This window comes from Canis lupus, chromosome 13, assembly GCF_011100685.1.
Source record: "Canis lupus familiaris isolate Mischka breed German Shepherd chromosome 13, alternate assembly UU_Cfam_GSD_1.0, whole genome shotgun sequence".
NCBI classification, from domain to species: domain Eukaryota; kingdom Metazoa; phylum Chordata; class Mammalia; order Carnivora; family Canidae; genus Canis; species Canis lupus.
In genome coordinates, this window is record NC_049234.1 from 46261985 (window position 1) to 46275581 (window position 13597).

General features: G+C 57.1%; 1 protein-coding gene across 1 annotated transcript; it reads left to right on the forward strand.

The window, feature by feature from the left end:
• Window positions 1–4863: 4863 nt before the first annotated feature.
• Window positions 4864–9192, forward strand: RASL11B (RAS like family 11 member B). The gene is made up of 4 exons (XM_038556083.1): window positions 4864–5017; window positions 5602–5658; window positions 6802–6878; window positions 7706–9192. Exons 1-4 carry the CDS (start codon window positions 4864–4866, stop codon window positions 8174–8176), a joined length of 759 nt encoding a protein of 252 aa, XP_038412011.1. The 3' UTR covers window positions 8177–9192.
• Window positions 9193–13597: the final 4405 nt, after the last annotated feature.

The following is a 13597-nucleotide window of genomic DNA, read 5'->3' on the forward strand; positions in this document are numbered from 1 at the left end:
CTCAGGGAGGAATTTTACTGACCCAGGCCCTGAGTGAACCCCGGGGGCTTATTGGTATCCACTCCTGGAATTAGGGACTGGGATCCCCCGACTACTGTTACCTGAGCAACATGAGAGCAGGGGAGGGGATGTATCCAAGGGAATATTGGGGTGATCTTAACTAAAGAAAGGAGATGGATTCTGTGCAAGTGAAATTAATAGACATTTCCCTGTGCCAGACTAGAGGAAAACAGTTCTAAAAAGCAGAGACGGGTGTCGACACATTACAGAGAAGCAAGGAAAATAGTGATTTTAAACAGTGGTTTCAAAGCAATTAATTGAAAACTTCATTATACCCCTCGATAATGGAAAATCAAATGTCTGGTGGGGCCAGATCGCTCCTCTTCTGGGCCTACATGTTCTTTGGGCTGCTGAAGTTGGGAGGAAATGTTGGGCTCACAGCTTCATATGTATCCTTTCTGCCGAGACTAGAAAGCTAAGCACGTTTCCCAGACTCCCTTGCAGCTAGGGTGACGGATGCAAACTAATCTCGTTACCTAGATGCACTCAGATAAGGTGTGCAAGGCAGAAACAGGGAGGACTCCATCCTTCTGTGGCTTGGTTGCTTTCGGCTGTCAGGCTCCACCGTGGAGATGCTGGGCTTTCCCACCATGTCTATCTCCAGCTTTGTGGGCTCCGAGGGACAGCAGAGTGGAAGAGGTAACCGATCCCTGGATGGGCCCGTTCTGCGCCTCTGGGAGGCATTTCTGCAGGTGTGGCCTATTGTCTACAACTTGAGGCCTTCTGACAACAGCAAACATAGGTAACTTCCTACATTAAATATTTTTTTCTGTACAGAGTAGCTAAAGAGGCATCTGCTTATTATATCTAAACACTCAGAGTTGACAAAAGTCTAAAAAAAAAAAAGTCTGGATGCTCATGGAGACCTGATTTGCAAGCAAATTCGGTGCCATGGGCAGGGGGAGAAGCTCATTTGACTCTCCTGGGGCATGGTTCCATGGAAGGAGGAAGGGCTGTCCAACTTCTAGGGCTTATTTTATCAATCAGTGTGTCCCTCCTTAGACATCACCAGGACTCTTCCCTCCACCCATAGAGATTCTCTCAAGCCAAGGCCTTTGCTTGTATTCACTCATTCTTTCATTCCCAGTTTATAAATATTTACTGAGCCCTGACTGTCTACTGGCAAATGCCATTTCCTCTGAAAACTGACACACCCCAGTCCACCCTCCCCACTTCTGAGGCCCCCGCTTCATACTTGCTCATGCAGGGGGAACACGTGCATGTGTACAAACACGCACATCTGTACGCCATACGCAACATTTCCAACCACTCGGATTTTTCCGCATTCTTCCTTGACTCCCACAATCCAGGTTTTCTGATCTATCACTAATCCCATGGCTCCCGAATTTTCCCTATCAAAGCATTTTCTCATGCTGTATTGAAATTGCTCATTCATTTCTGTCTCTCATGCTAAATGTAATGTTGAAGACTGTGTCTGTCCTGTTTGCCAGTGAAGACCCAGGACCTCGCTTAGTGTCTGTGATGATGCCCCTGGCCCAGACCTTCAATACTGAATTTATATAATGCTATCCTAAGGGCTTGCAGAAGCTGGATGGTCTCCGGAAGTTCTCAGATCAAAGATTAGCTCTAAAGATCAAAAGAGGTGATAGAAACACCAGGGGCTAAGGCCAAGTTAGGACCTGGGAAAATATATTTGTTTTTCCTCCCTAAGTCTCTCAGGTTCTCCACCCTCATCCTCACCTCTTCTAGCTCAGCAAAAAACAAAACAAAACAAAACAAAACAAAACAAAAACAGGGAGAGAGAGCAGTTCGAGCCACTTTGCGGCATGGCATCACAGGAGACCATCTCATTGTGCATATCCTAGCAGGTTTCTACATTCCTCAAAACTCAGATTTTGGCCCTGTCCCTTATAGGATCTGTGACCTTGGAAGCATTTTTAATCCATGACTTTATTTTCTCATTTACAAAGTGGACATGTGGTGCATTGTAGATGGCCACAAATTCTTTCCACGTATTCCCATCACGGATGGGGTGGGGTGAGGGATCTCCCCGAGCCTTGGCTGTTAATCTGGTTTGGCTCCATGATTGCTTGGCCAATGGAGTGATGCCATGCCCATTTCCACGCACAGGCCTTAAAGGGTTGGCAGCTTCTGCTTCCTGTCTTAGGATACCCACTCTCAGGGAAGCTGCCCACCGTGCTGTGCTGACCAGAGAGAAAAGTCGGATAGCGAGAGAGATGCTGGTGAGTGGCAGCTCTCCCAGACGTTCCATGCAGACACGTGGATGAAAAAGCCATCTGGACATCCAGCCCGGAAGAGCCTTCAGATGACTCCCGCGGAAGCTGCCGTCCAGCTACAACATGTGAGGCCCCCAGGAGAGAACCACCCAGAAGAGCACAGTCGACCCACAGAACCGGGAGCCACCTCGGTCTGTGGTGATTCGCTAAGCAGCAATACATGGCTGCAAGTGGAAGTAATGATAATATTGACCTCACAGGACTGCTGTGCGGGTAAAATGAGATTCCTGAAGGCTGAATCCCTGGTCTGCAGCCTGGAATAAAACAAGCTTTTAGTATATATCAATTCTCCTGGCCCTTCCCCTTCCTTTTTATTCACTCTGTGAATCTCCAAGAAGGGGTCACTCTCCATGTTATCTTCCAAAGCCAGGTGGGGTGGAGGTTGGTTATCTGCTAGGTGTTTTGAATTTGAAGAGCTCCGTTTTCTTTTTCCTACTTTCTCTTGTGTCTCTCTTTTCTGTGTTCTTTAAAGCACAGCCAGATCATTTAGACCTAAAATAAGAATACCAAATTCAGCCTTTGTGTGTGTGTGTGATTTTTCAGACAGAAAAATCATAGTCTTGGTACAGGCTCATGGTTGTGAAAATCAAGCTCCAGAAGCAAAAATGATTCAAAGCAAAATTCCCCTGACAACTTTTGTCTTGTGTGTGTGTGTGTGTAAAAAGCAGTTAAAAACTCTAGACTCCATAATTATTTTAGTATGTAAGCATCATGGAATTACAGGCTTTTAGGGTGGGAGAAGGGTTAAAAAATACATGATTACCTGTAATTATAGTCTTGCTAAGTTTGATTTTATAGAACAACAAAATTCAAGTTTGATTTAAACCATGCAGAAAGACACAGTACAGATTGGAAATGCTCTTTTTTTTGCCTCCCGACTCAAAGGGCTCAATTTATTTCATTCTTATGATCTTCCTAGAAGTCAACCTTTTATTATGTTTGCTGCCAAGTTTGTGTGCCTTGCTAGTTATGTTTCTGAACCTCCTAGACTTGCTACCAAGGCACTTTGAAATTACCCTTCTATTTCCCCCCTTGAATTCCTGCAAACCCCTAAACTGATAGGCAAGAGGGTTGGTTCATCTCAGAGTCTGAACTGGGTGGGCCTCATAAATACTGTCAGACACCTGATCGGTTAAGTCCAGGGTGTCAGAGGGAGTCAAACTCAAACTAGATGCCTGACAGATGTAGATGAAGGGAACTGGTTTATTTTTCCTTTTTGTATATTTCAACCCTTAATGTGGGTGTGGACAGAAAGCCACAGTGTTGCTGGCCATATGCCACCAGGACGGAAGCCTCTGGAACACCTGGCGCCCGCAGGGTTGGAAGGTTGGGGAGCAGAGTGGCTGGGATGGGGGCGTGGGGCCTGCAGTCGGTTCCAGCTACAGAATGTGCTGGGATGGGGCCTGCCCCCGAAGCCTTTCCCTACAGAGAACCTGAGGGGCCGGAGCTTGGGACCTTATGAGTGCAAGCCCACGTCTTCCGTGACACCACGTCGCTTAACTACGTCTTGCCCTTCCTGGGAACCGGACCCTGCGCGCTGTGCACCCTTTGGGGTTTCTGACTCCCAGTGCGGCCGCCATCCGGAGGCGGCCACAGCCGGGGTAACCGTTTTCCTTCCATCCCGCAGCTCTCGGGGAGGTGCGACTGCGTGTGAGGCGCTAGAAGGCTAGTTCTATAATTACCCGGGGACTTGCTCCGCGTGCGCAGCACACCCACCGGCCTTCCGCGAGTCCGTGAGCCGGGCGGCGGGGGTCGGCTCTGCAGCCGCGCACTGCGGTCGGAGGACAGTGTCGGGAATACCCGGGGCTGGGGGGCATTCCTTCGCCCCCAAATTAATGGCCACACCTCCGGGGAGCGGGGGTCTTTGCAGCCGATGGCCAGCCCAGCCCAGTCTACACTCGGGTCGGTGCCAACACGCCCCGCAGGGAGCGCACGACCCGGGCTCAAGTCGTGGGCACGAAGCCCGGCTGCAGGAGGGGGCTCCCGACCCCGAGCGCCCGCGCCCCCAGGCGCCAGGGACGGGGACTCAGGCACGGGCCCGACCCCGGGGGCCGCCGCCGCCGCGCCCCGCAACCCGAGGCGCCCCCAGCCCCGAGGCCACAGCATCGGCCGCGTGTCCGCGCAGCGGGACCCCTGGAGGCGCTTCCGGCTCGCCCCGCCCCCGCGGCCCGGGCCCCGCCCCTCGAGGCCCCGCCCCCGCGGCCCGGGCCCCCGCCCCCCGCGCTGGCTGCGGGCACCCCCGGGGGCGCGGCGAGCGCGGAGCGGCGCCGGGGGCGGAGCCTCCCGCGGGGCGCCCCGGGATTGGCTGCGGGACGCAGGGGGCGGGGCCAGCCCGGGAGAAAACAGCGCGCGCGCGTCCCGGCGGCAGTCCCGGCCCGAGCCCCCGCCCGCGCCCCGCGCCCCGCGCCCCGCGCCCCGCGCCCCGCGCCCCGCGCCCCCGCCCCGCGCCCGCTGCCTCTCCGCCGCGGAGCCCTCGGCCGCGCCCCGCCCCGCCCGGCCGCCCGCAGGTCCCGTCCCGCGCGGGGCAGCCCCGGCTGGAGCGGCGATGCGCCTCATTCAGAACATGTGCACCATCGCCGAGTACCCCGCCCCGGGCAGCGCCGCCGCCGCCGCCGCCGCCGCCGACTGCTGCGCGGGCGCCGCGGGCCGCCGCCTGGTCAAGATCGCGGTGGTGGGGGCCAGCGGCGTGGGCAAGACCGGTGAGTGTCCGCGCTGCGGCGGGAGCCGCCCACCGCGGGCCAGGACGCGGCCGGGGGGGTCCTGCCGCGGGGACCCGAGCCTGCGCCGCCCGCGCCCCGACAGGTGGGGCACCTGGGATCCAGGCCGGGAGCAGAGCTCGGGGCTCCTTGAGGCCGCCGGCGGGGCCTGCAGCACCAGGGGCCGGACGAGCCCTGCTCCCCCCCCCCTCCCCCCTCCCCCTCCTCCTCCTCGGGGTCTGGAAGGTTAGGGAGCACATCTGTCTGCTGGAAGCTAGGTGCGGCCCCGCCGGGCCCAGAGGCGGGGGCCGGGGCGCCTCCCAGCTGGACAGAGCCGCAGCTCACCGGCCCGGGCCCGCTCCCCGCTCCCCGCTCCCCGCTCCCCGCCCCGCTCCCCGCCCCGCTCCCCGCCCCGCTCCCCGCCGTGCATGGAGGAAGGATGGAGGCACTCGGTGGCGCCCCGGCTCCCGGCCCCCTTCGCGGCCGGCGAGGTTTCCCAGGCTGGGGGTGGGGGGGCGGGGGGTGCACGCCAGTGTGACGCCTTAGGCCGCAGTTAACTCTCCTTCCTCCTCCTTCCTGGCCTGCAGCTCTGGTGGTCCGGTTCCTCACCAAACGGTTCATCGGGGACTACGAGAGAAACGCAGGTGAGGAGGCGGGCGCCGGCTCCTGCCCTTTTCCAGTGTCTCCCAGGGAGCTTCCTCCGCAGTGACAGCCCGAGCATCAGCATCCTGCCACTGCCACTTGGGCCTGCCCCCTCCCATGACTGCCATCTGGCCTCCTTCCATTCCAGGCCCATTCATCATTTTATCAAGTGCCCGAAAGTATTCTCCTTGGTATGTTTTAACTATAGGGACCCCAGTTGGAAGCACCCTTTGTACTCAGGAGCCTCTCCCTTCAAAACACTCCTGCAAAAGTCATAAAAACAAAACAAAACAAAAAGATGGGCAGCTCCTCCCCCACCCCTCTCCCTCTCCCGCTCCCTCTCCGTTGGCTGCCTTTCAGAGGTGACCTTTTAAAGCAAAGGCCGAAGGAGAGCAGTTGTAAACCTAAAGTTCTCTTTTCTGAACAAAGAAAAAAAAAATAACCACATGGGTAGAATTTGAGGAGGGGAGCTCCCAAATACATGAGAGGACGTTATTTCAATCTCTGTGATAAAAGATGGCCACCGGGGAGGCTTAAGGGCTTTCTACCTATGCTCTGTTAGCAAATTGCTTAAATCCTTAGACCATATTTAGTATCTAAGGGGATTATTTGAAATGTGCTGTATAAACCATCCCAAGATAAGGCATGACAGCCTTCTGCTTTGATGTAGATTTGGCTACCACTATGTCACATTTTTATTCCAACTGATAACGTTGGCTGTGCATTGACTAATGACATTTGCCTAAATTGACATCAGAGAGTAATGAAGTACTAAACTAAAACAAATGGCCAATGCATTGTTCTTGCCGAACAAGAACATTTCCTTCAAGGAGATACTCTAAGTATGGAAGATCCCTTTAAAAGTAGATAAATCACTTTCCACAAACTTGCAGACCTTGCCTTGATTTAAATAAATCCCCTAATCTGAGGTTAAAATTGCTGTTGTTGAAAACAAAAACAAAAACAAAAAAAAACCCGGCTGAAATATGCTGATTATATACAATAAACTATGGCTTACTTGTGTGTATCAGTTTAGGTTGGGTATTTTTTTAAAAAAAGAAATCCCACCATGTTTTAAAAGTTGTACGGGAAGGAAAACCATAATCTCTCTCTTTTTCCTTTTTTTTTTTTTTTCCCCTTTCTAGGTAATCTCTATACCAGACAAGTGCAAATAGAAGGTGAAACCCTGGCTATTCAGGTTCAAGACACGCCAGGTATTCAGGTAAGAAGCCCTGAGATTTGTGATTAAGTCAAAGGGAGCCCCCTTGGCTCTGGAATTGTTCAGTTGTTCTCAGAATAATGCCTTGTGCTAAAGAGGAGAGAGATTTGGGGGAGTCAGAACTAGGCTTTTACATGTTGCTTGTCACTTCAGTTGTATTTGGCTGTTGGTTGGTCTTGGCCTGGCTTCATGTGGGAGGTTTGGCTGAGGGGCAGAAGTCTTCTCTTAGGAGGGTTCTATCCGGCAGGAAAGACCAAACCAAACACACATGGAATTGGCACAGTTTCCTCGCTATGGTCAAAAAGATCAGTTTTTTACATTCGTGTATTTGGCATTAAAAATCGAACGTTTAGTCTTTAAAGACGCGGGATCATTTTTGTACTGTGGAAAGTTACTCTATAGACAAAAGAGCCCTGCTGGTGCGTGTGTGTGTGCGCGCGCGCGTGTGTGTGTGTGTGTGTGTGTGTTTCCCTCTTGAACTGGGCGGTTATCCAGGTTTAAATGCTTCCAGCTCCTATCTTTACTTCCCCAGACTTACTGTCTAGCCAGTTAATTTCCCATTTTGTGCAACTACAAAGTCTCTCTGCGTGGAGTTCTCTGCAGGTCAATTTTCCACTTGAGTGTGGTGAGCTGCACTGTTATTTATTCCAGCTCTGTGCAGCTGGGTCAACATACTGTCAGGAAGGCTGAAGTGTGCGGGGATAGGACTTGTTTATGGCCTGCGAGCCGGCGGTTACCGTCGAGGGTCCCTTTTGAACCGGCGGTCCAGCCGAGCCCGGGCTCTTCTCGGCCCCCCCGGCGCTCACCTCGCCCTCCCCCCTGCCTTGCAGGTCCACGAGAACGGCCTGAGCTGCGGCGAGCAGCTGAATAGGTGCATCCGCTGGGCCGATGCCGTGGTGATCGTGTTCTCCATCACCGACTACAAGAGCTACGAACTCATCGGCCAGCTCCACCAGCACGTCCAGCAGCTGCACCTGGGCACCCGGCTGCCCGTGGTGGTCGTGGCCAACAAAGCTGACCTGCTGCACGTCAAGCAGGTTGACCCCCAGCTCGGACTGCAGCTGGCCAGCGTGCTGGGCTGCTCGTTCTACGAGGTGTCTGTCAGCGAAAATTACAACGACGTCTACAGCGCTTTCCACGTCTTGTGCAAGGAAGTGAGTCACAAACAGCAGCCCAGCAGCACACCCGAGAAGCGGAGAACCTCCCTCATCCCCAGGCCCAAGTCCCCCAACATGCAGGACCTCAAGAGGAGGTTCAAGCAAGCCCTCTCGGCCAAAGTGAGGACTGTCACCTCCGTCTGAAGCAGGGACGCTCCGGGGGTGGGGTGGGGGCGGGGTTTGGGCTTCCCAGGAAGAAGGCCTGAGCTTCTCCCACGGGAACGGGAACGGTGCAGGCTGGCAGGCATTCACGGTTCCAGAAAGGGCCAGAGCAGAGGGGCCAGGAGGGCCTGGTGGAACTGCCGCAGGAGAGCCAGCGATCCGAGAGAGGAGCCGCCCCGAAGATGCGAACTATGCTTCCTTTGGAGTGGGGAGGGCGGCTGCATCACTCTGGACTCTGGTCCTCACCTTGTAAATGACAGTAAATGACAGTCACAGCCAACTAGATTGGCGTGGTCGGCAGGGGGAATGGAAGAACAGATGAAGCGCTCGTGGCCTTTCCTCTCTCCTCTTTCTTTCTTTTCCCTTTTCTCCCCACCCCGCCCTCCATCCCACCAAGAGGAGGCACTGCTTTTTCTCCTAGAGTCCGACTGGCCTGTGACACGCTAGTCCCAGCGGAATGCCTGCCTACCCCGGACGATACCCAGATTTCTTCTTTAAAGAGCAAGGAGGCAGATGCCACCCCCACCCCCAATAAAGGGTGGGGTGTATGGGCCACATGTGTGGATACAGACGGACATCTGGAAGCTTAGAGGGCCTGCAGGAAGGCGCGGCTTCCTCCCGACACAGGATGAAGATGCTTAGTTGAACATGTGTTAAATGGTTGAGAACTCAACTCTTCAGCCCCGGACTTTTGAGTAATCGTGAGACTGTATAATTTTTTTTTTTTTTTTAACTGTTGCATCAGGTACAGAAAAAAAAAATGCGTTCATAGACTTTGGTGTGATTTGTGTAAATGGCTCACGGCAATGACGTTGGGTTGTCCCCTAGGCCTGGCCGAGTCGTGGCTTGAATATGAACACACTGTCTTAACAGCGAGTGAACAGATAAGGGGCCACCGCCAAATCCCCGACACAGATGCACTTTAAAAAGCCACTCATGCTTTGGCTTAAACTGTAATTAATTTATTTTATGTACAATAAAATATCATTTTAAAAGAGCGGGCCTCTGACTTGGTCTTTATTGAAATGCCGACCTCCTGCCCTCCAGACTAAGTGTTCCTTGGCGTCTCGTACTGACTGGGCGCCTGGCGTCAGGCACTGGGCCTCCTAGGGTCCCCTCCTAGGTCTCGGAGCACACCAATGGGATGCGTTGTCTTATCCCCCTTTGTACAGGTGAGGAGACAGGCTTACGAACCAGCTAATTCACTTGTCAAAGGCCTCCCCCCTGCTCTAAGTTGTCATTTGCTGCTTTATACTCCAGAATAGTGTATCTCCTCTCTCTTCCCTGCAGGATCCTCCAGGTAAAGCCAAGACAGACGTCTGTCCCTCTGTTTTCTGCTATTAAGACATCCCTCAGCTGAGCCTTGCGAATGCTTCTGGACGAGCTCACTGCTTCTCTCCTACACGTGGTTTACTTGGCAGGCCTGCTCGGGTCCGCTGCTCTCTAAACACGCGCTTTCTTCTCACTGTAGACGCTGGGAGCCGTGGAGCCGGGGCCCTGTCGGGAGCACCTGCTTCCGTCTAGGCCTGGGAGACCAGGCAAGGCTGCGTGAGCCACCACCTTCGTGGGCAAAGAACGACACCTCTGAGTAGGGCTTTCACGTCCTTGACCTCGCCTAGTCCTCGGAGAGCCCCGCGAGCGGGTCGGGGAGCAGATCCTGCCGTTTACAGGTGAGGGAAACAGGCTCTGAGGTTTGAGTGCTGTCCTCAAGGTCACACAAGGGACAGGAATCAACATCTTGTGACTAGTGTTATTTCTTCAACGTCCCCTACCCAGGGCACTGCAGGCTCAGGGGTGGGCCTGGACCAAGGAAGCGGCCCCAAGGCCCGGCTGTCGACGGCCCCCCGCCGTGGGGTGCGGGCTCCCAAATCTGTTTCCCCCCATAAACATCCTGCCTGTTCTTGACAGGGCTTCTGGTGATGCCCCAGCCTTCCTTAGTTGGAGGACAGTTTTCGATGCTTATGCCGAACCCAGCGTCTGAGGAAGGTGTGCGTGTGCGTGTGCGTGTGTGTGTGCGTGTTGGGACAGGGAGGGAAAGCGTGGGCACAGCGGCACTAACAAGTGTCTCCAACTACGTTCTGCTCGATTTCAGTTTCATTCATCCTGTGTAGTTGTATCCCCACTGTCCGGGGAGAAGAGGTTACCTTTGAGGCCTTGGCAGTGGACGTCTGCCCGTGTTCTGGAATCAAAGAGGACGCGGAGTCTCCCCGGGGCGTCACCTCAGAGGGGGGCTGAGCAGGGCTGAGCCCCCACTGCTTCCGTCTCCCCTCCATTGCAGGCTCTCCGAGCCTGCGGGCCTCGGGGTGGCCTCCTCTTCCCCCTTGCGCCGCACTTGCTCTACGTCACCTCCGAGGTCTGGGTGGGTCAGGGTCCCGGGGCTCTCGTCCACCCAGGGGGCTAAAGTGTGTGTGAGACAGACAGACAGACCCTGCTGGAACCTCCCCCTCACCCCCCCCCCCCCCCCCCCCGCCCCAGGCCCCAGTTCTGTCCAGTGTCTCAGGCTAAACTTAAATATTTACAGTTCTGGAATATACCAGATTTTCTTCTCGTGAATTTAGCTTCATGTTTCATTACCTTTGCTCATCTTTTTTATTATTAGCATTTCTTAATCCCTGAGTGTTTGTTTTAGGATTTCTGCACTGCAACCCTGTGGCTCGGGGAGACAGCCCTCTCCTGTCGCCGTGGGGGCGCCCCCTTTGCCAGCAGGGGAAGGAAGGGAGGGGTGCGAGGGTGGTGGAGAATTGATACGGTTGGAGTTTACTGAGCATTTATGATGGGTCGATTTCCCATGATCTCCTTCAGTCTTCCCAAGAATCCCAGGCGGAAGGGAGTACTACTGCTCCCATTTTAAAGATGAGAAGACTGAGGCCCGGACCCACAGCACCGCTGAGGGCCTCACAGGTAGGAACAAGGACTGTTTCTGTTGGTTGAAACCTGTGTCCCGCCCTGTGGGGTGTTTGAAATAATTACGTTCTCCACACCCACCTCATTTTTAGGGGTTTTGAGTCCTTTCTGCAGACAGGGAGGAGGGAGGCTCTGAAGAATTAGGGAGCTGATCCAGTAACTCAGAGGCCCAGTCAGGACCTCCTGCCCCAAAGCTCAGGCCCGTCTGAAGCCACAGCCTCGTCCCTGGGCAGCTCGCCCAGCTTCCCGGCCCCCCTCCTCCAAGCAAACTCCCCTGGGTGCTTTTTCCTTTTGTGTCTCACAGATGCTGGGCCTCAGGGCCCTGATCCCCTGTGCCCTGCTCCCCTGCACCCCGGCCCCCGTGCCCTGGTCCCTGCTCTGTGCCCTGGTCCCCACACCCTGGCACCCCCACACCCTGCCCCCCGTACCCTGGCCCCCTGCACCCTGGTCCCCCTGCACCCCATCCACTACCCCCAGCCCCCACCCCTCCACCCCTGTACCTCGGCCCTCCATGCACCCTGCATCCCAGCCCCCTGCACCCTGGCCCTCCCTGCCCCCTGCTCCCCTGCACCCTGGTACCCCCGCACTCCGCCCCCTGAACCCCACCCCCCTGCACCCAGGCCCTCCCCCCATGCACCCCAGCCCCCCTACACCCTGCCCCCTGCACCCTGGCCCCACCCCTACCCCCATGCACCCCAGCCCCCCTGCACCCCACCCCCTGCACCCTGGCCCCCACCCCTCCCCCCTGCACCCCACCCCTCCTCCCTGCACCCTGGCCCTCCCTGCACCCTGGCCCTCCCCGCCCCCTGCACCCCAGTACCCCTGCATCTAACCCCACACTGGCTTTCCTCCATCCCCCGGGCAGCGTGGGTTGCGGCCCCTCCCGCCTGGCTGCGCAGCCACATCTGCTGTTGTCATCAGCCTCTGGCCTCCAGTCCCGCCACTGAGTAACAGAGGCGGAGGCAGGGCTGGGGGCGGGGGGAGGGGGAGGCGCACCCGGATCCGGGGCTGCCCTGCTGTCTGGCTTCCCCGGTTCCCCGCTGCTGCCGCATCACTGGGCTGCTGTGCGGGGTGCAGGTGCAAGCACCTCCCCCCGGGGAGGCGGCCTGTTCACCCTGCGCCCGGGCCCTGGAGCACGGGGGACCCTGGCCGGGCACCCCAAGGCGGGAGAACAGATGTGTTTTCCGGACGGGCCGTGGGCAAATCCTGGGCAGCCGGGCGCTGGGCGAGGCCTGGGCCTGCCTGTGCAGGGGAGGGGTCGGCGGCCCTGCGGCTCCCCCCCCCCCCCCCCCCCCCCCCGGGCACCGGGCCCACCGGGGAGAACCGGCTGTTTTCTGTGCCCTTTGGAGTCCAGAGAGAGAGGCTTCCAGAAAGTTCTCACTATCCTCCTTTTACTAATTTGGTGTGGAGGGAAGGGGATCCGGGTTATAACCGAGAGGGGCAAGATCCCAGCTCCTTGGTGGCCACCCCACCTCCCTTCTCAAATACCCTCCATCATCTGGTTTTGTCTTTCAAAGCTGCCTTAAAAGAGAGATGGGGTTTCCAACGTCCCCGAAGCAGGGATGGCCGACGGCACTCAGGACACTGGATTGTTTGTTGTTGAGACCGTTTCTGGTAACCAGGGTAAAATAAGTAGTAGTGGTCTGGAGGGGAGCTCGATGGAGCTCTGTTACTGGGGTGAGGCTGCGCCGCGGGGGGCCGGTGGAAACAGAGCCCCTCGGGGGACCCTGGGCTGACGCAGCCCGAGCGCTGTGCCCGCTGTGTCTCCGGGAAGCAGACTCCAGCAGGAGGGCGACAGGCAGAGCACTTACACCTGTCGGTGGTCCCACGGGCGGGGCAGCCGGGGTTCAGGGCCAACCGCCCGAGCCAGGCCCCGAGACGGGGAAGCGGCTCTAGCCACTCAGCTTGGCCAAGCAGTCCCTCCCGAGCGGGTTCGTGTTCGTGGGCTCGTGAGCCTGTGGTGGAGACGGCCGTCGGGCTCCGAACCCGCGCCGGCTGCTGGGTGGCTGGCGCTGCCGGTGGGGAAGCTTCCCCGAGGGACACGGGCCTGGTGCGCAGGCAGGGGCCACGCCAGCCTCCCACGACGTGCCGGGTCATTCCGACAGCAGCCCCATGAGGCAGGCCCGGGTCCCGTCCAACTGCCGGGCCAGCCGAGGGCAGAGGGGACCGCGGGGTGGAGCTCGGCACCGACAAGGTCCCTCCTCCTCCCTTTCCTGTCTCCACGCGGGCCCGGGCACGCCTGTCCTCTGAATTTTCCCTTCGCTTGGCGTCGTGCTCCGGGTGGGACTTCATCGCCTCGAGAGGGGACTCGCTCGGCGTCCCGGCTACTCAAGACCCACGGTCCTGGTGTCACGCGCCAGCCGCTGCGTGAGGGACGGCCTCCCTCCCCTGGGCTAGGTCCCCCGCAGTCGTGTCCGTGTCTCCCAGGTGGAGGCGTGGAGGTGTGAGGAGCCCCCCACCGCCCTCGGGGGCCCCGGGCACAGCCTGGCAGGCGGTCCA

Bases quoted from the DNA above. Each gene is read 5' to 3' on its own strand.
- RASL11B (XM_038556083.1), top strand. From the start codon at position 4,864: ATGCGCCTCATTCAGAACATGTGCACCATCGCCGAGTACCCCGCCCCG. The intron at 5,659-6,801 runs GTGAGGAGGCGG...TCCCCTTTCTAG, and splicing joins GGACTACGAGAGAAACGCAG to GTAATCTCTATACCAGACAA. The intron at 6,879-7,705 runs GTAAGAAGCCCT...CCTGCCTTGCAG, and splicing joins AAGACACGCCAGGTATTCAG to GTCCACGAGAACGGCCTGAG.